This window comes from Callionymus lyra, chromosome 1, assembly GCF_982586985.1.
Source record: "Callionymus lyra chromosome 1, fCalLyr1.hap1.1, whole genome shotgun sequence".
Taxonomy (NCBI): Eukaryota; Metazoa; Chordata; class Actinopteri; order Syngnathiformes; family Callionymidae; genus Callionymus; species Callionymus lyra.
Genome location: NC_141818.1, coordinates 41,468,138 through 41,492,130, shown reverse-complemented (window position 1 = coordinate 41,492,130; position 23,993 = coordinate 41,468,138). Strand labels below are relative to the sequence as shown.

The window sequence follows — 23,993 nt, the reverse complement described above, 5'->3', positions numbered from 1 at the left end:
AAACGTCTCTTCAGTGGGTGGAGCTTAAGCACATTTTCTGACGTAAATATTTCAATTGAATGAGAGTTGAGTACAATAGAGGTCCAAGACTAATCTAAGATACACTCAAATCAACACAGTAGTTGCCCTTCACTGAAGAGCGTAACAGATCCATGTAGTAGCCAAGGATGCTTTTCTTTTTACAGAGGGCAAGTACAGTACAGACTATGATGCTTGTCTGAACGCTGATGGTAATACTGGTCTCGCAAGTGAATCCACTCATACACACACACATACACACACACAACTATTATAATATATAATATTGTCTGCACACACAATATATTGGACACTCCAGGTCTAACACAGCACACACACGCTTGCATATATCAGTATTAAAATGTGAACATTCAAATGATCACCTTCCCAAGTCATACGCATCACTGACTCACTCCATAATTATCTGGTTATTGTTCCAGAAATTATTTATTGCAATTGTCTTCTAACAACTACATCAGCCTTGAGTTGGTTGAACCTGAATATCGGGTTTTACTTAATATATAGCTGTAGGCACAACAAGTGTTTATTTTTTTCCAAAATGCACTTTTCTGTTTTGTCGATGTATCTTCTAAAGCTTATCTTAAAAAACTTAAATGTTCTATTCAACCTCATGTTGACTAAGGGTTGGGATTCTTTTCAGAGTAACCTGTTCCTCTATAGAGTTAAAGACATTTTTTTTGTTCATTTTAGTGTAGAGACTGGAGCTCAGTTGTCTTCGTCTTCATCTCTGTCCAAGAAGACACTAAAAAACAACCAAATACCTCCGTACTGCTCGTGTGTAACGTCCATCTTGTATTGAAGCCTCGATGAGAAAAATGTTTTGGGAAAAAATATAAAAGTCTAAATTTTCTTCTCGTTTATGGCAGACGTTTAAAGAATAACAGCGATGTCAACTGGAAGTATTCTGCGTAATATTGGGAGCGTTACAAGGGTAGACCGTAGACTGTGTGCGTCTCACAATACTTACCTGGAGTAGTTTGGGTTTATAGCACTTTCAATGTTTTCAGTGAATAGCGTATAATACAGACTTAATTTTTTACAGAACAATTCCTCATGTCGAGGCTTCAATACAAGAGGGACGTTACACACGAGCAGTATACTATTTGGAGTGTGTTTTTTTTGGAAGAAGTTCGTCCCAGATGCTTCCGCTTAAAATGAAAATCAATGTTTGCCTTTAACTCTAGAAACGATAAATAATAAATAACCCCAACCCTTCTTCGACATGAGGGGGAGTAGAGAAGGAGTAAAGTTTACATTTTGGGTGAACTATCACTTTATACGTCACTTTATGAGTTCGATTTTGACACGTGCCGCGTAAAACCACTTGGCTGGCCAGATGTCCTGACATGAAAGTTCGTTTGGTTCAAGTGCAGAAGTGTTAATTTCTGACAAGTAATTGAAAGTCTCTCTGTGAATGTGGAACATGAACTCGCTACATCTCCAGGATTCACAAGCTTTCCTGAGCAGCAGGTTTCGTCTGAAAAGCTGCACACTTGCAGATTTCTGGTGGGAAGAAACAGGACTTGGAGAGTCGTCCGAATACTTGAGGGAAATAAACAGCAGCTAAATCAGTTGTTTGCTTTGTGTGTTTTCTTCAAAGATGAAAGGACACCAAAACACAATGAAACGGCTGCCGTGGGGGTTTCTGGGAAAGAGCGACTTGAGCAAAGAAGGAGACCTTTCATCAGTGCTGTCAGGCCCATAGGCCACTTTAGGCTGGATCTTAGGAGACCGAGGTCAGGGAAGTAAGACTTGGAAAACCACCAATCTCTTCGGCATCACACATTTATTCAGATTATGTAAGAATATATACACAAGTTCTCCAGCCCCATTGGCTCGTCTCTCGCCACGGACTAGAAACTCTAAACATATCTGAAGTCTTGCGTAACCTCTCTTTCTCGCTCTCTCTCTCTCTCTCAATCAGCACTTAAAATATTAAAACTCAATATCTGGCCTTTTTTTGTGTGTGAACATTAACTGAGTTTATTTGAAGAGTTCAGCAGGAACCACTGCCTCAAAACAATCAATGATGAATGTAAAAAAAAAAAGGAAAATTGTGTTTTAAAAAGGCTTGATACCTGTGAATGTCCACCACCAATGGTGCACCAATTGCAACAACAGAAACACTGTAGATGCTTTTATTAAATGTCGAGCTATATATATAAACAGTCTCCATGCTCCATCGTTGTTCCACCAGATACTTAATCTTCCTCGCAGTGCAGACGTAATGTGTTGTCGTCGTAATGAAACACAAGACAGATTTAGGCTGTTGTTAGGATGAGCATGGATTTGTATGGAGTTGCCATCATTTCCTGCTGCAGTGTTTACATGTCACCAAACATTACCTTTTTAAAAGGTGCTTACGCAGGCGCTGTATTAACGGACATGGCATCTGACTAGAATTTCTATCATATTCAGTCAGATTTGGCGCTTTGTGTGAGCTGTATTCACATATTTTAGTTTTGGGATGTGTCTGATATATTTTTTTTAATTTCTACTATTTGTAGTCTGCACTAGGGTGTATCACGATATGGTTAAACAAAAAAAAATCCTTTTCTTCGAGGTAAACACCTTGATTAAAATAAAGAAATCCAACCATCAATCATTTTACATTCAAGGAGTAATGATGTATAGATGCAAAATAAAAAAACCCGACATGAACATGTACATTCAAACAGTGTTGAGCAGCCTTCAAGTATGAAAACAAACCTTCTTCAAACATTTGTCTAATACATGTGCAAATAAATCACAAGTACAATCAAATATTAACAACTATTGTACATTATAACAGTGGTGATGAGCAGAGAAGGAGAACATTTTGTCCATTTTTAATACTGGCAATACTTAAATGTTTAGGAAATAACAAGGTTTGTTTGTTGTTAGTTGAACTCAAATTATATTGAACTAAAATTCACTCACCTTGAACTCTTTAAACAAGTACTTAAGTAAGTAAAGGTTATTTGTAAAGATCTTTCTAGACCAGGGTCACAAAGCGCTTTATCCAACAAAAACAATATACAGCTAAAATACATGTTTTAAAAGATCAAGACACATAAGACAAACACAGGAGTCGCAGACAATCAGGGAAAAGCACAAATAAAAATGTCTTAAGATGTTTCTTGAAGGAGTCAGTAGATCATCAAACACAAAGAGATCGTTCTAAAGCTTAGGAGCAACAGTCTGGAAGGATTTCTCTCCTCTGGTCCTGAACCGTGTTCAGGAACCATCAGTAGATTCTGATCAACAGACCTCAGAGCCCGAGCTGGGGTGTAAGGCTGGATCAGATCAGTGATGTAAGGAGGAGTCTGACCATGAATAGTCAGAATGTCTTTCAAATATGTGACGAGTTGTTCCTCCTGTTTGCAGTTTTTAAAGGTTAATCATTTCTTCACATTCATCCGCCTTGAATTCCTTTCCAAACGTGACACCGACTGGCATGTTTATCAAAAAGACTAGGTGTCTTATTTTGTCCCTACAATGGAAAAAGCCATTTCTTTGAGGATCACAGAGTTCTTCTGCGTCAGCTCCGCCAAGAACACGTGTATCCAGTACTCACGGAACCAAAACAAGCTAGTATTGTCGTATCTTTTGCGTGCTGGTACCAAATTGGTATCAAAGTATCAGTTTGTGTGAATTTTTCACTAGTGAAGACCCTTGTGGTATTGATGTGTTGACGAAACTTCATGAAGCAGTGTCATGATGTTTAGAGGTCAGTAGGTGGCGCCATCAGTTTAAAAATGATGTTTCATTAGAACAGTTGTTCAAAACAAAGTAAAATAGTGCAGAGACCGCCATCTAGTGGACTCTGTAAATAATGACACTGCTTCATGAAGCTTCATAAGACCATCACTAGTAAGTGGTAGGTGACACCCTTCCCAGGTCACCATGGCATCAGAAAACTATCAAAGCGGCGTCATTGTTGACAATATTTTGTGCTTCTCAGCTCATCCTTTTCACTGGCCTTGACACAACATAAACAGCAACTAAGTCACCCATTCTCAAACCTATTCAAATAAATCTATCCTCTTCAGTCGCAGCTAGAAATGCCCACATTTTTTTCTCTTGACTTAAGCACTTTTTCCAGATATTTATTTGCATTATTGTGATGTTTCATCTTCAAAGCTACATCTTGTGACCCCTTATTTGTGATCAAGATTAAAGTCCCGTTCGGCTATATTCATGACCACCGCACAGAAACTAGGTTGCAATGTCTGCATGCTTTTTGAGCGTAGGTCTAGAATCGCCTTTCCTCTACTGTCTTTTTGGCCCCGACCAGCAGCCATAGTTGCACAGTCACTGCAGCCGGGGCCTGCAGCTCTGGTTTCATAAGCAGAACGAGGGAATGACCTATATAAGTCTCCGAGGGAGGGGAAGTCACCTTGCTGGTTGACGAGCAGGCTGGATGACATGCAGCCACACAGGCCTCGTGGCTGTAACTCACAGGAGTCTCCCACGTTTGTCTTTTTGAATATACATTGAGGATATTGAAGAATGAAAAAAGACTCCTCCGCTGCACTCCTTCTTCCAGAGCGATCCTGTCAGACAAACACCTCACCGGAGACTCTTCCCGAGTGTCTTAACAAATTGAATGGCTTTGCAGATGGACAAGAGGGAATTGGATCAGTGGTTCTGATAGCATCTGATCGGTGCTGCCGAACCCCCCTTTTTCCATCTTTCCTCCCGGGAGAAAATGTGTGTGTGCATGAGCGAGCGAGGAGGAGCGAGCGAGGAGGAGCTTGGCAGTGGAGTTGATGAGGGATGTAAGGAGAATGTTAACCAGACAATCACCTTGCATGTTATTGATTGAGATGGAAGAAAAGTAATTGGCACCTTTAAAGGGAGGAGAGATAAGGCCGATGCTTTGGATGCAATGATTCTCCAGGTACTCTACATGTTGCACTGCTCGCGTGCAAGTCTCAATTAAACCGACGTACTTTGTATTCACGACAACAGTTAATTATCAATGGAATGAACGAGCACAACGGCAGGACGACATAAATTCATTTCGTTAACCTATGTGTAGTCGTGATTGTCTTCGTTCTTTTATTTGAAGCGATTAATAAATTACAGTGAAAAGGGTTTGAATAAACATGAAAACTGACCTCAGGCTATAATATGGATGTTTCAAACCTCGTTTGATTATATTGGAAAGTTCTACGTGTGTATTATGTTTACAACATTAATAACAGTAAAAAGATATTTAACTCGTACATTTAATGAAACTAAAGGTGAAGGACAAAATTAGATTTGTATAAACATCATGTATGACTTATGTACTTATAAAAACTAAAGTATTACACACAACTACTTGCAATTGTCGCCTCGTGAGTTTCTTGAAACATCAACTGGATGTATTCTCTCCAGCTCCCCCACAATACATCACTATACACAAGAACCAAAGATGAAACGACAAACTCACTGCAAAACCTAGAATATAAGCAAGTATTTAAGTCCTGTTTAAAGTAAACATTGTATATTTATACTTGGGTATAAACTTTATATACTTTATCCTTTAAGTCACATTCACCTGCAGAGTCTAAAAAGGGGCTTATTTCAAGAGAGCGAGACCTGAAATAGTTTCTTGGGTTTCTTTTTTGTTACTAAATATCCTTTTTCTGGACTTTTCTTGTGGGACAAGGTCTTCATTAAATCACAATAGACAAGTTACACTACAACTTATTATTATTATTATAATTACACTTAAACTATGACGAGACACTTAAAAAACAGTTTGATTCTTACCATCAACCAGTGGCATCAACACCAGGTGAGCACAGACCCTCAGACACGATTTACTTGCTGGATTATTTAAAAATGTATGAATAATCTAGACAACATTATAATTAGCCGTTTTATTTGTTAGTGTTCTCTGCGTGAAATCAACTTGGTTCAGCCTCAGACAACAATAAACCCACTTGATCCAATCCATTTTTTTTTTATAAAGTAAAAGCTTTTTTTTTTCACACACTCATGGCCTCGTTGTACTGTCCAATCAGATTCTCGATGACATCACTGCCCTCTGGTTCTGCATTCTTGATCCAACCATCAACAGGGTCAAAAGCTTTGCCTGCTTCACAACCACTCGGAACCAGAACTTGTGCAATGGAAACACCCGGGTCAATGAAAATGCGCCTATGAACTGCTATAATTTTGGTTGAGTTTGGCTTAAAATGCAATCGATAAACAAGACACAGAATGACTGCATTGGTGCTTGATACTGTTTTTCAATTGCTTTGTGTGTTATATTTTATTATTATTGTTGTTTTTTTCTGTACTGACGCCACAAAAAAAAATCCCATACTGTGCTTAAAACACTGGCAATAACATATTCTGATTCTAATAATGTCACCAATATTGACTGATCGAAATGACTGTTTAACTTCTTACTTTTGAAGGTTGTAAAGAGTAACCGGAACAAAATTACGTAAATATTTTTGAAGTGTCCAGGGTGCTGGGAAATTGCAGACTGGATCACGTCACGTCGTACTTTAATCAGTATCGACTTCTTAGTCTGCAAGGATGCACTACAGAATTTATTTTTATTTATAAAGAAACATAATGAACTGAATTTCCACCCTTCTGTGAATCTGGCTGGCGCTGGTTCCTGGTCCATATCACTTGTGACTTTTTAGCCAATCACAAAGCAGCGCCAGACCAGGAAGTTAGGAAATAATAAAATTCTGGTTCTTACTTTCCGATCTATTCATGGTCAGACCTTCCATCAGTGATCTGATCCAGACTTACACCCCAGCTCGGGCTCTGAGGTCTTTGGATCAGAATCTACTGATGGTTCCTGTTTATTTTGTGTTCTCGTGGTTATCTTTCTGTTTTTACCCTGAACATTTTAAACTGTTTCATTTCTAACTTTATTTTTTTCATGTTCTTCCAGCTCGCCACTGAGACAGCCGACCTCGACGGCAAAAGTCTGCCTGGTTTGTGGAGACGAGGCCTCAGGATGTCACTACGGTGTGGTCACGTGTGGGAGCTGCAAAGTTTTCTTCAAGAGAGCAGTGGAAGGTAAAGATGAAACTCAAGTCAACTCACCTTAAACCGATCAACCAACCAGTCTTCTTGCCTGATTATTATCATTTTTGGGTTGGACCGTCACTGCTGCCTCGAAGTGGAAAACATGTTGGGCTTAGAAATGAGTGTAAATTCATGTCCAAAAGCACTAATGTGATCATTTTGTGACCTTATGGTTGTGAGTTTATCGTGAACCCTGATGACACCTGTTGCCATTTGACATGTTCGACATGATTGGCTGAAGGAGCGACTGAGTAACGCACACACCTCACATAGCTCTGCCAAAAATCGAGGGAAACGCAAGTTACAATGTAATCAGCTTTTTTTTTGCCACATCAATATGATAATTTCCCATCTCTGGGCCATCTTTACTATAACATTTGTCACTGTGGCATGATCACACGAGTTATGATGCTCTGACATGCATCTATATATAACCAGACCTAATTTCAAATGGATATTGTTTTTTTAACCTAATATCTCTTTAAAATACAAACACGAATTCACATCATTCTCACCATCAGAATACGCCTTTCAAAAGCTCCTTATACAGACATATTTTAGGCCCAAAAATAACAAAAGTATGGGGAAAAAACCCACTGAAAAGTGGAAGAATAAATGTTATTTTAGTGGTGTTTTGGGCAATGCCTTTACATCGTTTTAACACCTGAACACTAACTCAACACTTCCCTGTACTTCTTTCAGTGTGTTACGCAGAGCCTTCAGTGAATCATTGTGCTCTGGTGCTACTCAATGTAATTCCTCTACTTTAGTGCAGAAATAACTCCTTTTATGTGAGAAGAATATATGAACTTGACACTTTTCTATTATGTGCTCGCATACAACTACAAACGCCTGAAAAGCCACTTGTTGTGTTGAACATTATGGACATGACATTTTCAATGATAATTACACTTTTTCACTTTACTGCTGAGTGTTCTTGGAATCTTAAACACGATCATAGTGTTGAGATGTACAGAATGTGCAACTGAGAGAACGAGTTGATAAGATCATAAAGGACTCGAGGGATTTGTTTTTGAATCTTTTAGTGTTCATGAATCGACATTTTTTGATGTTCAAAGCTAAGAATTACGTGGTTCCTCATCCTAAATACCTGTGTGTGTGTTGATTGTGGTTTGAGCTTTAAAACCAGAGGTTGAGATAAAGAGCAGTTTTTTAACATTCCTGTTGTTGAAAACCTTCTAAGATTCAGTTCCAACTAATTGTTTTTTCGTTTTTGTTTTTGCAAGAGTTTTTTAGCCTTTAAAGATCAACTAATGTGTTGATTTAAATGTGTCTTAAATAGATGTTGGACTCTATTGTATCATCAGTATGTGTCTGTTTGTACAAAACTCTCTTTTCATTGAAATATTTACATTAGAAAATGTGTTTAGGCCCCGCCCACTGATTTTTTTTTTTCTTCAGGAGATTAAATCTTGTTTACCATAACCACACCCACTCTGTGTGATTGGTCAATAATCAAGGTTTGTCATCGCACGTCATCAATCCTGAAAGTCTCTACCTCCAAGAGACTCATTGTATAAACAAAGCAGGCGCGATTACAGCGGACTGGAGGAGGAGTGAAGCCATTATTACGACAATAATCCAGGACCCAATTCAAGAAATCAATACATATTTACATATATGGAAAGATAAAACGAGAAGTTTTAAACTCAAGTTTTCTAGACATACAGTATGAGAGACAGACACTTTTAACAGAAAGTCCAAATCTCTCTTTTCATACCTCTTGTAGAGAAATCACTGACCTGGTCAAGGACGAAAAATGAAGAAAGCTGGGGGACCACAGTTTCAAAGTTAGCAAGTGCCGACATGGATATAAATCCTGCGGTGCTGGTATAGCCTTCCTGCTCAAGTCCTCATGCGTCCTGGCTTAGACAAGTCTGCCAAGGACCAACTAGATTATCGGGATAATTGAAAAGGGCAAAAAAACGTCTCCTGTAAAATCAACTTAGAGGAAGAAGGACAATCACAAGAAGATCATCCCAATTGATAACGTACGATGTCATATGAACTATCTTTACTTGATTCAAACAAGACGATTGGTCTTCCAAGGAGTGGTTCTTGAAGAAGCATCCAGACCTGTGCTCAGTAGAATATCTGTGTGGCTGCTATCCCTGCTGGTGTCCGTACAAACCTGGTCAAGAGCTACAGAAGCTCTGTTTGTGTCCTAAATATAAAGTTCTACTTTTGTATCCGGGGAAAACTACCCCCCCCCCTCAGTCCTTGTCAGTGTCACAATAATTGTTTTGGTATCAAATACTTGTTTTTCTCCCTGTAAGTGCTCACATAATAATCACTTTTTTTTTTTAGTTGCACTTAATATTTTTGGGTTTTCTACGCGACCCATTTAGTTGTTGAACAACAACTCCTGCAGCGCAGGATCTCAACTTCGCCTGTGATAGTTTATTGTTTGCTTTATTGTAAACTAGCACACGTTACCTTTTTTTTAGTCTTTTTTTTTGACTATCATACAGACATAGATGAGCCTGAGACGTCCGAGTAATTCATTTCAAACTGATGCAAAATACACTGTACAGATGCCACTTTTCCATGTTCCAAGTTTAGCCAGCCATTGCCCTCGAGCAGCCCCCCCCCCCCCCCCCCCCCTCATTGACTGGAAGAATTGCTCTTAATCTTGATCAAATCATGCTTTAATTTGATGATCTTTGTCACCATCACGACGGTGACCTTAACCACGATAATGTGTCCACGTTATTGAATCAGACATCCGCTTGTTTGCGCTGCGAGCTTCACCGGCTCAAAGCTAATGGCTCTGATTGTCCAGCGGAGAGTGATCGATTCAGTGACTCGACGCAACGAAACCACGTTTATTTTATTAATATTTATGACCATCTCGTCCGAGACAGTCACTAACAACGGCGTACGTCCGTGACAACGAGGCATGTGAGGACGGAATCTCCATTGGCTGCACAATTCAATCTTTATTAAGTCATTGAGTCACAATAACATTAGTTTGCCAAATCTGCTAGAAATGTGCATTGTTACTACAGTAGTTGAAGGTAAAACGCTGGAATAAGGATAAGGAAGACTGACTCGAAAACTCTGTAGATTCCATTTATTTTTCAAGATGGTCAACAGCAGCCAAGTTCTCCCAAACTCTCCCTTTGTGTCAAACCTATTTAAAGTTTTGCAGCAGACCACGGTACCTTTCAAGTGTTTTCACGCTCATCAGGAGGTTTTCCAAGACGTCTTCCTGAATCTAAACTTTGGTATCGTTGTAATAGTTTGTACTCGCAAAACATGACTTTGACGACACTGACCGGGTTACTGTTTTTTTTAACTGTTATATTCTACAAGAGCCTACATTTTTTTCCTCTTTAAGAAGGTCTGGTTCGAAAGAGATGAACGTTTTATTTCCTGAAGCACACAGAGACGGTTATTTGGTTATTATTAATTTCCTGACTTTTCTTCTTTAAATAACCCAGAGAAGGGTTATTTGATTATTATTATTTATTTCCTGACTTTTTTTTCTGTGAAGAAGCCAGAGAGAGTTATTTGGTTACGTCTGGCTTTCTGGAAAACACTGTAAGTTCTTTTCACTTTTTCTGTTACAAACTGATCTCGGTCCCTAATCAGATCAAGGGACAGGTTTTGTGGCCCTCATAGTAAAAGGTTGGGTGCCCTTGAGTACATGTGAATTTTGAATAAGAAAAGAATAGATCCCTTATAATTCGACCTCAGGTTGAACTCTTTATTTTGGTTTTTTATTGTTGTCTTGGGTGTGTGAAGCAAACCCTGATCTTTAAAAAAATCCTGTTTAATTAACCTGACCCAATGAACCTAGTTAAGGTGTTAACGTTGCATGACAAACACACAAAAGATATTTAATCACAGCCTGAATATGTCACAATGGTTTTGTGCGATGCATTCCGTGCTCATTTCTTGGAATGTAACGTAAACATGTTGTCAATCGAGCGGCAATCCAGTTGTCATGGTTGCAAAAGTGATGAAATTTTTTTTTTTTCCTGGACTTTTTACATCTTCAGGAGCAGGAAAGAATGTGAGTCGGGCGTGATGTCATCGGGTTTGTGCGAGCAGCACGAGTCGCCCTTCGGACGGGCAAAGTGAGCCGTTACCTCACTTGACCTCTTCACGGCTAAAGGGATGAAAATAGTGAGAGAAGACAGAGGACAGTGAAACGGATACAGAGAGGGAGGGAGGGAGGAGGAAGGACGGAGAAAAAGTCAGACGGCGAGATAAGGCGAGGAGGAGCCGCAGGAAAGAGGAGAGAGAGAGACGAGGGGGATGGAAAGTGATGTGTCAGCACTCGGCCTCAGAGAAATGTGTTAGAAGTTGGGACTTAATGAGATGTTTTGCTCCACCCTTCGAGCCTTTTCTCCACCTCCTTTTCTCTTTATCTTTATCTTTGGAGTTTGACTTTAATGTTTGCTTTTTTTTAATGGCACATTTTCATATCAAGTTTTTACTCTTTAACATTTAGGTTGTCTGCAATAGTGTGACTTGCAAGTTGCCAAGTCAAATATTTGCGCCCAAGGTTACTCCTTATTCCACATGAAACGAAACGTATTTAGTTTGGTGTGTCGTGGAGTAACCCTGGAATGCAGGCTCACGATCAAGTCGAGTCTTCTTGCCTTTATCTCTGGGTGAAACAGGAACAATGTTATTTTGCAACCGTCTGTAAATGTCGTTCTATGAGTGTTCTGATGTAACTTGGGCAGCGGATCAAACTTCAGTTCCTTTGTGGCACCGACCGAAATGCTTGAAGTATCGAAACATGCTTCATTTTTTTCGGTGCTAAGACGCTTGCTAATGTGTGGACTTATCTAAAGAGTAAAATGTAAGTGAAAAAGCCAGTGAGCATCTGATTAATTTCTCACTTGTTAGTGGTTTTGGCATGTTTTATTTTGCACTGGAAATAAGCATTGTATCTGTAATAATATTGAAAAGCTTTAAAAGAAAATGACTAGTCTGTTGCAGGAAGTTAATTTGTGAGTCCAGCCATGCTGTAGGTTCTTAACTCTGACCCAAAGAGCATAATCGGGTCAGAAGAGTCAGAGTTGGAGATGGTTAGAACAAGTTTAGCAGAGGAACAGTTGTTTGGAGACTGAGTTAGGTGTAGTTTAGACTGTTTGCAAGATAAGTTAAGACTTTTGGCCCTTAAGAAGAACAACGTTCTTGATGGAACCTGATCCCTTCGATACCTGTTCTTGAACTATACTTTTTTGGATACCATTTTTATCAGTTTTATTGTAACACAAACGAAATTACATTACACAAATATTAAGATTCATTTTTCAGCCTTGGTAAATTTACACTCCATGTCCAGTCCAGTGATGGTCTGATGAAGCTTCATGAAACAGTGTCATGTTGTTCAGAGGTCAGTAGGTGGCGCCATCAGTTTAGAAACGACCTGATGTTTCATTAGTTGTTCAAAACAAAGTAAAATAGTGCAGAGACCGCCATCTAGTGGACTCTGAAAATAACGACACTGCTTCATGAAGCTTCATCAGACCATCCCTAGTTGTGTCACTTATTGTCTCTTCCGAAAAATCCACACATTATCAAGTATTGATCATGCATGGGTCCCAAAAGACTAAGCATTTTTCGATACGCTCGGTATTACCGACGCATGTGGAAAGGAAAGTTTCCTACCCCGCTCTAATGGCGGCTGACTAGTGTGGTGCATTTTACAATTTTATGGACTGTTAAAAGGGAAACAATTTGGTTTTCGATGTTTTCTGGCCGAAACAAAAAGACAGTAAATATGTGTTTAGAGCATGAAAATATCCTCTGCTGCTCGCGGATGTGTTGGTGCGAGACATCTGCACCTAATAAACGTATGCATGTCAACTTCATATTAACAGTACACTAGTGGTTTGGCAGAACTACTGCTCAACACAACCAGCTTCTCTTTTATTGCCCGCTTCTTTTTTTTTTTTTTACAGAGTGTGGTCTGTTGCCTCTTTGATATGTCTGGAGTTTCACACCATAGCCGTTTTTTTTTTTCCACCGTAGAGGTCGTCTCAGGTCGCGCCATGACTCGCTCTCGTGTTTGACAGCTGCTTTGTCCAGTCTCATGTTTTCATCGGTTCAGTTCTGGGTCCTCCCACCGGTGCCGGAATGAAAGTTGTGAGTAAGAGTCTTATGCAACAGCAGCTGGAGAGTAGAAACGCTGGCTCCTGCTTCTTGCCTTCACCAGTCGTCACATTCAAACTGCACGTCTCTTGAAATTCCAAGTTAAAGCTATTGGTTGACACACATGGCTAATGAGGGTTTTGGGGTTTTTGAATTCAAATCACCAGTTACAGCAGTACCGGGACCAGTAGAACATGTGTTAGTGAAAATGATATGATTTCTGTTTTAATGATTATGACCGTCTGAAATGTATTTATTTTCAACATGTGACACTTGACTAGTGAAAATTAGGAAATACAAACGTTTGTTTCAGAGCCTCATTCCATGTAAAAAATGCTTAAACTCACAAATTTGCACAAAGTATTTAAAAGCTCAGAGACTCACACATACAGAACACCATTGTCTGCATACAATCAAACATACATAGATGCAAATACACAAACATCTGGTTGTAACCGGTCCGGAGCTCTTGCCGATTCAGCCTAACGTTGAGATGTTTTTTCATGCACTTAATTGTAGTTTTTTTGCAGGTCATGCTTTTTTTTTTAATTTACTTTTTTCTATCTAAACGTTTGCCCGTGAATAAAATCCTAACTTTAACCAGTCCGCGCTATCAAAAAATGTTGCGGAGGTCTGAGTTACAGGACAGAGATGTGGTTTCTTATTTAAATCAAACTAAAATTGTATGATTCATATCTTTGTTTCCTGTTGTTCCGGATGAAACCGGAAAGGTTTCATTGCATTGGACTTCACAGTTTTTGTTATTCTAAGAAACTCAATGAGATGAAGTTGAACAATAAAAGTTTATCGGAAGACAGTACTGACGTTCCTTGGAATGAGAAATACCTCAAACTTTCTGAAGCTCTTTTGTCTGCACTAACTAATTGTTGAAAGTACATGAAAATGGTTCATGAACTAATTCAAATTTTGGCTGAACATGAACTAAACCAAGTTTATTTTATCTGATGACGCCACTCAGTTAATTGAAATTAATATAGATGGATGGATGGATGGAGATCTCCTTAAGGAAATTGGGTTTCCAGTTGGGTACAGCAAGTTTCATATATAAGAACAAAGTGCAAACTTAACAGGTTGCAGGACTTAAACAGATATTTTCCATCAAAACATACTGTAAATTAGTTAAAAACGTAAAATGGCAAATCTGGCAAATCCAGTGACTATAAAACCTTCATCGAAACAGCAACGGGAAGCTACAGCAGTGTGAAGCTTACAGACTCGACAAAGAAACAAGAATGAATCCTATCTTCAGCTAAACAAGTGTAACTAAGGGGTCGATTAGGAAGATGCTGAATTTGAAAAATTAAAGGACCAAGAACGCACCATCTGCTTCTCTGGACTCAATAGAAAGAAAAGCTGCCCTGATGTAAACTGTAAAAAAAGTTAGTTATGGTTTAGAATTAGATTTCTAGGTTCACAAACACTTCAGTTATTTCATTTTTATCTGCTCAATTTAATCTCACCGTTTCTATTGTTCTTTATTCATCACATTTCCTTTGTAGCTATTCATTCCACAACACCAGAAAAATAAATGTTATTTTGAGATTATTGACAATAATTGTAAGTAAGCAAGTAATTTGTCGAGCGCTTCTCCAGACCAGGGTCACAAAGCACTCGACAAATATGAATGAATTACTTACTGTTTCTGATATTATTATAAATGTGACGCATAATTGTAATTTCAAAACATAAATTAATTGCTCTCTGTGGTTATATATGTGTGGTAGCAATGATTTTGAAAAAATAATAGCGTGTAGCAACACAGAATGAAAACTATGGACAAGAGCGAATAACCTTTGAAATCTTTCGATTACGAACTAAACTAGTTAATGTAGTAATTGGTGAATTTAATTTTTGTATAACTGTCGACCTGGAAAGCTAACTTTCCCGAAACTTCCCACCAATGTTTAGAGGAAAACTCTCACCCCGACAAAAAACCCCCAAAAGTTTGATGAAGAGTTTGACTGTCGGACGAGGAGCTAAGACCATGTCGGTGACTCAGGTGGATCCGAGGCGGGATCTAATCATTATCGCCTCAATGTCTCGCCGAGAAAATATGTTGCATTATTGAAATTATGATCCGTCCTCGATCCAACACGAGTGCAAGGCCGATAAGCAAATGCACAAATTCAGAGCTAAACATGCTGTGCAAGAGCTCGCACACATCCAGCATGCATGCATAAACAACTGCTCTTTCTCCTGCAGCCAAACACACACAGACACACACACACACTGTGATATGACAACTTTGACAGTCTGATGTTGTGTATTTCAGCCCAACGTTTATTAACAAGAATCACAGACTCTCGACAGGAAACGCTCCCAGAGTTTCCCCCTATTGGCCATTTGGCCAGTCAGATCTATTTAAGAGAAAATGTGTGTGTGTTTGTGTGTGTGTGCTTGTGTGTGTGTATACGTACATGAGCTGCTATGTGTTTCCTCTGTGTGGTTTACTGTTTTTTAGAGCAAGAAAAATGGGCTTATGTAATGGTCATGTGATTTAGCCAGAAATAGTGGTGGGGCTACAGCTGCTGCCTCTCCTCCTGCAGCTCGGTTCCTCGTTTTTTGGCAGCGTCCAGACAGACACACTGCGCACTGCTCATGCCTGCTCCGAAAACAACTTCTGCTCACTCCAAAAAGAGCAGATACGACTATGTAGAGAACGCTCACGTTTTGATTGACGACGAGTGTGCGGCACGTCGACATGTTTTCGGCGGCGGTGGCGGTGGAGCTGAATCGTGTCAGCCGGGTCACTACACCTCCCTAACTAGGGCAAGATCCTCCCCTACATGTGTGTGGGTTGCCATGGGACATCAGATAGAGGGTTTGTTTACGAATTTGCCAAGTAGAGCGGCTTTGTATCCGCGCGACAGCGAGAGAGTGAATGACTGTGTGTGCGCCGAGCGTGATCACGCCGGTGTGTAGGCGTATGGCGCTCCGACTCTCGCCTGATCCGTGGAAAAGGGAAAAAAAAAATGGGTAAAAGTGAAGGGCTGAAGGAAAAGATGGTGAAAGAGTTGTACGGTGGCGACACGAGCCCAGCAGGACGGAAGCGCTGGGATATAGGAGATCATTGGGTTTGTGCTATGGGCTAGACGGCAGGCAGGAGGGAATCTCTCCATGTTAGGATCACTGTCAGGAATAGTCCGGCGCCCTGGTTACACTCACCTCACATGACCCGACGTCGTTTAGACCGGCGTGTTCTGATTCATCACAGTTCCTCCGACGATTCCACCAACAGTTTAAAAAAAATAAATAATTCTACTTCTTACTTCACTGACGCTTGTGTGTGCTCTGCAGGTCAGCACAACTACCTGTGTGCGGGCAGGAACGACTGTATCATCGACAAGATCCGAAGGAAAAACTGTCCGGCGTGCCGAGTGCAGAAGTGTCGTCAGGCCGGGATGAACCTCGGAGGTGAGAAGTGGTTCTGATCGGTTTTTAGTGTTGGTTTGAGACCAACCTGGTGGTTTTTGTTTTTCGTTAAAAAGTGAGAGTTACTCATTTTCTACTCGCCCTCGTGTCGACTAAGAGTTGGGATTATTTTCTGAGGAATCCATTCCTTTTTAGAGTTATAGACAAAAATGTTTGTTCATTTTAATGTAGCGACTGGAGCTCAGTTGTCGTCACTTAAAAACATCCAAATACCTCCGTGCTGCTCGTCTGTAACTCTAGTATTGAAGCCTCGACGAGAAGAAAAATCTTAAACAACTCTATATTCTAATGTTGTTTGTAGCAGACTTTGAAAGTATAACAAGCGATACAGACAGGAAGTACTCTAGAAGTAAATATAGTATATAAGATGTACGTCTCCAGAATAAGGCAGTATTTATACTCGCTCTGGGTTGTAAACCTGCTGCAGCTCATCGTGAACAACTTTAGAAGAACAGCGATTACTTTCATGTTCACAGATGTTATATATATATATATATATATATATATGTGTGTATTACGTTAACGTGTCAGTATTAAGTGAGTGAAGTGAAGGCGAGTACTTGTGACCGAGGCACTGGAGAACTGTCAATCATATCTGACTGATCCAATACAAAGTGACGCTTGTGTGTTGTTGTTCCTCAGCACATCGTCAATATAGATAAATATTTCTTATACAGCATGGATCTCTACAATGTAGAACTGCAGTACTATTTCTCACCACAAGGGGTAAACCAAGTTATTTCTAGTGATTCAATTTCTTATCATTCTTAAAGATAACCTTGATTTTTTTTTTTTTTTTTAAGAATAAAGCAACATTATCTGCAAAATAACCTCATTTACTAAAAGTTTTTCTTCTCTTTTATATAGAGTAAATATTATTTAGACACAAGAAAGATGCTGAAATGAATGATGTTGATGTTAAGTATTACCATGTTGTTGGATACATAGACATAAATAAGAAAAATAAGATGTAAAGTAAAGAGTCATGACTTCACGAGCCGTGGACCTCATGCACGTCACGTCTCTTCCTGTTACACGAATCAATCCACTTAATATGTAAATACTTAAAATTAAAATCGAGGTCTTTCTCCAAAAATGTGTAGATTTAAAAAAAAAAAATGTGATGAAATTGGATTTTTATTTTTTGATTAAAAAGGAAAATCGAAAAAAATAGCCAGAAATTCGTTTTTTGATTTGAAAAAAACCAAAGCTGTTTAAACGTGAAAAATCATAAAATTGTTTTTATTAGAATTAAAAGTAAGTAGTAAATGTGAAGTAAATGTGTAAATTAAATATCATATGAAGAAACATACATTTTGAAATTATATATAAAATGTCTTTTGAAAGTTGTATTGTTAAGGTTTTTTAATCCAGGATACTGAAGCTGTCGAAGGTCTTTACTTCTGTATTTGTTATTGTTTACATGAAAATACTACTAATCATAACTGCTTCTAGTACTTAAGGTCGTAGTTACAAACTTCTCAACTGTTCTCTTCCCCTGCAGCGCGGAAATCTAAGAAGCTGGGCGGGAAGTTGAAGGACGTGAGCAAGGACCTGCACGGTCAGACCCCGGTGGGCGGCGGCGGCGGAGGCGGGGTCTACCTGGCGTCCGAGCGGGATCTGAACGCCAGCGCCACCAGCGCCCTGGTGTCACACGGTCCCGGGGTCACGCCTTTCCTGTCGCCGTCCATCTGCAGCGTGTTGGAGCTGATCGAGCCCGAAGAAGTTCTCTCCGGCTACGACAACACGCACGCCGACACCACGGACCACCTACTGTCCAGCCTCAACCGCCTGGCCGGGAAGCAGATGGTGCGCATGGTGAAGTGGGCCAAAGTCCTCCCAGGTTCGTGAAACCAAAACGATAATCTGCGGAGCGAACCGTCCTTTTTCGTCAAACCTTTTCACAGGATCACTTCATTGTCGAATCTCCTCCGGTGCCTAAAAACATGGCAGGTACATCTTTGAGCCCGTTTTAATTTGCTGTATTGCAAATATTTGATACCTCCTGGGTGTCTGCTTGCCATATATCCGGGCGTATAAATAGAAGGGGAGCGAGATAGGAGGGTCAAACGGGCACCTTTTGACTTTCAAACTGTGTCGGTGTTTGACGCTGATCGTGCCTGATGGTGACCTTCAGCTCCTCCCGCATCTTCAGCTCCAGGACCAGAAAAGCACTTTTCTTTTATTTAATGAACGATTCCCTGAATGTATCTGAGTCAAAACAGTAAAGATCTTAAACCGTTTGATCTAAATTGATCTGACGTAATTAATCCTCATGTTTCTATGTGGGAGAGCTTGTTGCCAGGTTGGCAAATTCCCCTTTTTATTTTTTTTCCCCCCCTTTTCTTCGAAGCATCACTTCAAGCTCCGGTTTGCAATCACCAGGAAAGAGCTGTTAAAACAAACGAGAATGAAAGTGTCCGCTTAGAAAGTCTGTGTGACTAAAAGTCGCATTTGCGAGTTACATTTCAATGGCGGCGGTTTATGGGTCACGTTCACGGAGGCTCAGGAATCTTCTGAACCCTTGGATTGTTGGACACGGTTTCTTTCAACTTTTATGGTGTAATTATGTATTTAATTTCATACATTAGCTTTAATTCAACACATTCAACTAATAATAAGCATAAACTTATGAAACGGAAAGACAGTTTTTAGCCTCTTTGATGGATATTTGATATAAAAACGTGTTTTTATTCCCTTACACTGTGTTTTCCCCTTTTTCAAGCTACTGTTTTACTACCTTTGTGATTTGACTCCGATGTGTCTTTGAAGTTGACCCTCGTTATTCGGAAAATGGAAGCTGTTTATTGCCAGTAAACAAAGAACAAAATGAAATCATGACTTTTTGTACTGTTGTAAAAATGGTCTGATGAAGCTTCATGAAACGGTGTCATGTTGTTTAGAGGTCAGTAGGTGGCGCCATCTGTTTAAAAAATGATGTGACTCATTAGAACAGTTGTTGAGACCGCCATCTAGTGGACTCTGACAATAATGACACTGTTTCATGAAGCTTCGTCAGACCATCACTACTCAACAGTTATTCTGGTCTGTAATAGTTGTGTATAAATTGTATAAATACTTAATACTGATGAGTTTTTTGTTTTAATTATTATATTATATTGGCCATTAATTAATTGTCAACAATAAAATGCAAAAAAAGGAACAAGTAAAATCTGTTCAAAACCCATTTTTAAATTAAAAAAATGCTAATTTTTTGACTCTATTAACAAAACATGTATTTGTCAATGACTTTTTTAAAAGTCAAATTCACAATTAAAGATCTAACAAGAAGAAAAACTATTCAATAAAATTTTTTTTTGTAATTAGCAACTACTAGGCAAGTCATGCAGACAAATAATAATAATCATAATGAAAATAATAATTGATTGCTGTCCTGATAATTGACCTTCATATCCTCAAGAGAAGCTACGTATCAAACTGGATTTGTGCTGCAGATTAATGAGTACACAACTTTAGGAAAAGCACGTTTTGTGTTGCTAAAGAGCCGAGGACGCTGATCGAAAGTCGCACAATTTGTTAAAGATTGTGGATTTTAGTGCATCTAATTATTTTTATTTTGACCTCTTGGCTTCTTATTAGTTGTTTTTTTTATCCCGAGGTTACAACTGAGCAGCCCTGGTCGTCTTTCTACTCTACTCTGTATTAAAAAAAACTTTCAGTCGATGTGTTGAATATTGCTGAAAGATGACTTTTGACCTGCAGGTTTCCGAGGTCTGCCCATCGAGGACCAGATCACCCTGATCCAGTACTCGTGGATGTGTCTGTCCTCCTTCTGCCTCAGCTGGCGATCCTACAAACACACCAACGGACAGATGCTCTACTTCGCCCCCGACCTCATCTTTAATGAGTAAGTTCAGCCTCTCTGCGCTCGACCCACATCCCGCTGGACCGGCAGCCGCTTCGATGCTCGACATCCATTGGATACGCAAACGTTTCAATGCACCATTTGGAAGAAATGCACGCAGAATAGGCGCTTAATGATGACATCATATCGGTATTTCATGTTAAATTGAATTTGAAAGATTGCTTCTGATTATTGACCAAGAACAGCCGATCACGATGTGTTCGTAGTCGGACCAGGAAGAAAAAACGACTCAGGAAAGAGTCTTTTTGTTGTTGTTGATGTGAACATTTCACATATATTTATAAAAACCTCAACTTGAAAGTGTAATTTAAGGTAAGATAAGGTAAAACTTAATTGATTGAAATTGTTTTTTTTCCAATAGCCAAAGCAATTACAGCAATTTTTCATAAAAAATAAATTAAAATAAAATAAGAATAAATCAAAATAAAATAAGAACAAGATTTAAGAACAATTGACTCTTAATTATTGTTTTTTTTTAATCCGGTCGTAACTACAGGATGTGTCATCATCACCTTGTACTTGAGGTGTGTGTGTGTGTGTGTGTGTGTGTGTGTGTGTGTGTGTGTGTGTGTGTGTGTGTGTGTGTGTGTGTGTGTGTGTGTGTGTGTGTGTGTGTGTGTGTGTGTGTGTGTGTGTGTGTGTGTGTGTGTGTGTGTGTGTGTGTGTGTGTGTGTGTGTGTGTGTGTGTGTGTGTGTGTGTGTGAATCCTTAAATTAGCCGCATCATTGTTTAAGCCTATTAATGAATGATACTGTTTTTATTAATTATCTTTAATGTATTCGATGGTTTTATTAGTGTCTTAACAAAGCAGATTAAAACTACTTACACAACAACATATTGACACTTGTCAGTGGGTGAGTTAACGCCAACAAAACAAACCAGTAGATGTGAAAATATAAAGTTACAACTACATTAAAATCAATAAAGTCATACATTTATGACGTGGACAAAAGTGTTTCCCAGCTCCACAGGTCACGCTCAGGCCTGATATATTCCTCATGAATTGACAAAGTAAGCTACTTATTAGCTCATTTATGCGACCAGTATTGAGTTTGTGGGGCACTTAAAAGAATTAAAAGGCAATTATATTCGATACGAGGAAGATGGTCTTCGATTAATATGCTTTTAAGCTTTTCAAACGTCATTTTAATGTTGCTAAAACGGGGCTGTTGTGATGCTTTTGTGGCGTTTGTCGCAAGGACAGTCGCCACGTAACGTCGTGGAGAGGGAGTCGATGCAGTCCATAAATGAGGTCAGATGCTAATATTAAGCGATGAAATGAAGGATGAGTCATACGCTTGAAGTTTGTTTTTTTTTACTCACTGTGTGTTGTTTGTACACAAATGTTTGTTCGTTCTGGCGAGAAACAACAGAAACAACGACAGAATGTGACAGTTTTAAAGTTGTAAACCAGCACAAAAAAACACAACTGTTTGTCTCCGACAAGACGACGTCAGCGCCGATGTTTGAGGAACACAGGTGTTGAAAACACGCGACGAATCGTCACTCGACTGAGGATTGAACCAACATTTGATCTCCTGCTTTAAAAAGACGTAGTTGTAGTCATGTAGATGACAATCACATTCAACATTCTTTTGATCATTTTGATACATTCTAACACTTTTTTTTTTATTCCCAACACATTACTGACCAGACCTAAAAGCAAAACTACAGTTTTGTTGTCATTTTCCTCAAAGACATCTTTGTTTAAAAGACAAACGTTCAACTTAGTAATGGCAGTTATTCACAGCATTAATAACACAGACCGAACTGTTTAAAAGTTATTTTATAGAATTTTTTAAAGCTCGCCAAGATTGTTTTATTCTTTAAGCAGGATTTTAAAAGCAGTAGGTTTTGTAACATTAACCAAATATTTGTTGAAATTATTGTTTGAAAGAAACGTCAAATTTCAGGAGAAATGTACAACAACTGATCTCTTTATAATTGATAAAATGTTCTAAAAAGGATAAACTGTATACTTAGTATTTTTGGGTTTTTACTTTACATTTATTAATTTTCAGGTTAAAAAAAAAAGTATCCAATTAGAAATGTAATTGAAATCTGTGCTCATTATTTTTATTTAATTACTAATTCATTCTAAATGTCTGTTTGGATTTTTCTTTCTTAAACCCTGAGGTGTGGAAGTTGTTTAATGTAAGAAAAAGAAAGATTTAATGCTAAAAAAAAAAGGGTAATGTATAAATATTTTAGATTATAATTGAATCCAACTAAAGATATGGTCAGTTGAATCCTGTCGCTACGTCGTTCAATTCCTTATAACTTGGAGTAAAACGAGAAGAAGTTTAAAAACCAGCGGCTCCTCTGGGCAATGATTCAGCAGAAAGTGAAGAAACAGAAAAACTAGTAAGCTGCGCACGGACTCCTCGTTTTATGAAATTGCTTCGCAGCGTTTTGAAGTTGACCCGGTGAAACACTTGGTTCCTAATCTGTTACTCATGTCTGCTTCTCCGTAACATCCAGGAATGTTGGGCTGGCTTTGGTTTGGCGCTGCCGCCGTGGTTTCACCAGAAAGACTTTCTACCAGAGCCAAACCACATGCATCCAATTTCTGCCTCTTCGCTGTCATTATCGCAAAGAGAACCGGCTGTAAAACGCTTTCACGAAATCCTTAGCGTTCGCAGAACGTTGGAGTTGTTTCGAGTGTTTCCTGTTTTTCAAGAGCAGGAACATTTAAAGAGGATTAAACTGGATTTTTTATTTGGGTGCAAATATTCCCAGAGTGGGCAGAATGGGATTATAGATGTACATTGGATTTGAGTTGTTTAGCAGCACCAGAGGATTCTAGACGCAGATCCTTTGCTCTCTTCTCTGCTCAGGATTCTCCTCTGCACTGCGCAACACAAGTTTTTGACCTCTGCGGTGGAATTTCCTGAAAAATTCAACACGTCTGTGGAGTTGGTGAAGAAGTTTTCTTCTCTCCTCAGTTCAGAGAAGAGTCTTGTTCCGTGTGATGTTTAATGGCAACATATCGGGCAAAATTTGTAGTATGTTTTGTTTCTTTTCAATCAAGACATTCCAGGGGTCAATACTTGAGGGACGTAGATCACAATCTCGTTTCATGTGTTTGTCCTTGTGCTTCTCTTCAGGGAACGCATGCGTCAGTCGGCCATGTACGACCTGTGCCTGAGCATGAGGCAGATGAGCCAGGAGTTTGTTCGGCTGCAGCTGACTTACGAGGAGTTTCTCTCCATGAAGGTGCTGCTGCTCCTCAGCACAGGTGAGTCTACGAGTCTATAGAAGTGAAAAATGTCCGAGCCTCCGAATCAACGCCAGAAATAATGATAATAATAATAATAATAGTAAGTAAGTAATTTTTATTTGTATAGCGCTTTTCCAGACCAGGGTCACAAAGCGCTTAAACAATCAAAACAATATTAAATAAAATATATACTTTGAAGGTCAAGATAAAACTGATAACACAACAGGAGTTCCA

At 39.2% G+C, this 23,993-nt stretch overlaps 2 protein-coding genes across 2 annotated transcripts in view; one reads left to right on the top strand and one right to left on the bottom strand.

Annotated features, from left to right (window-relative positions):
- Nucleotides 1-23,993, bottom strand: part of tmem184c (transmembrane protein 184C) — a 176,018-nt gene that overhangs the window by 70,313 nt on the left and 81,712 nt on the right. The gene's annotated exons all lie outside the window — the stretch shown is intronic.
- nr3c2 (nuclear receptor subfamily 3, group C, member 2) overlaps nt 1-23,993 on the top strand; it is a 96,434-nt gene that overhangs the window by 61,092 nt on the left and 11,349 nt on the right. The window contains exons 3-7 of the mRNA XM_087808040.1: nt 6,929-7,056; nt 16,519-16,635; nt 18,158-18,496; nt 20,377-20,521; nt 23,647-23,777. Coding sequence (XP_087664166.1) covers nt 6,929-7,056; nt 16,519-16,635; nt 18,158-18,496; nt 20,377-20,521; nt 23,647-23,777 — 860 coding nt within the window. The remainder of the gene's footprint in view (nt 1-6,928; nt 7,057-16,518; nt 16,636-18,157; nt 18,497-20,376; nt 20,522-23,646; nt 23,778-23,993) is intronic.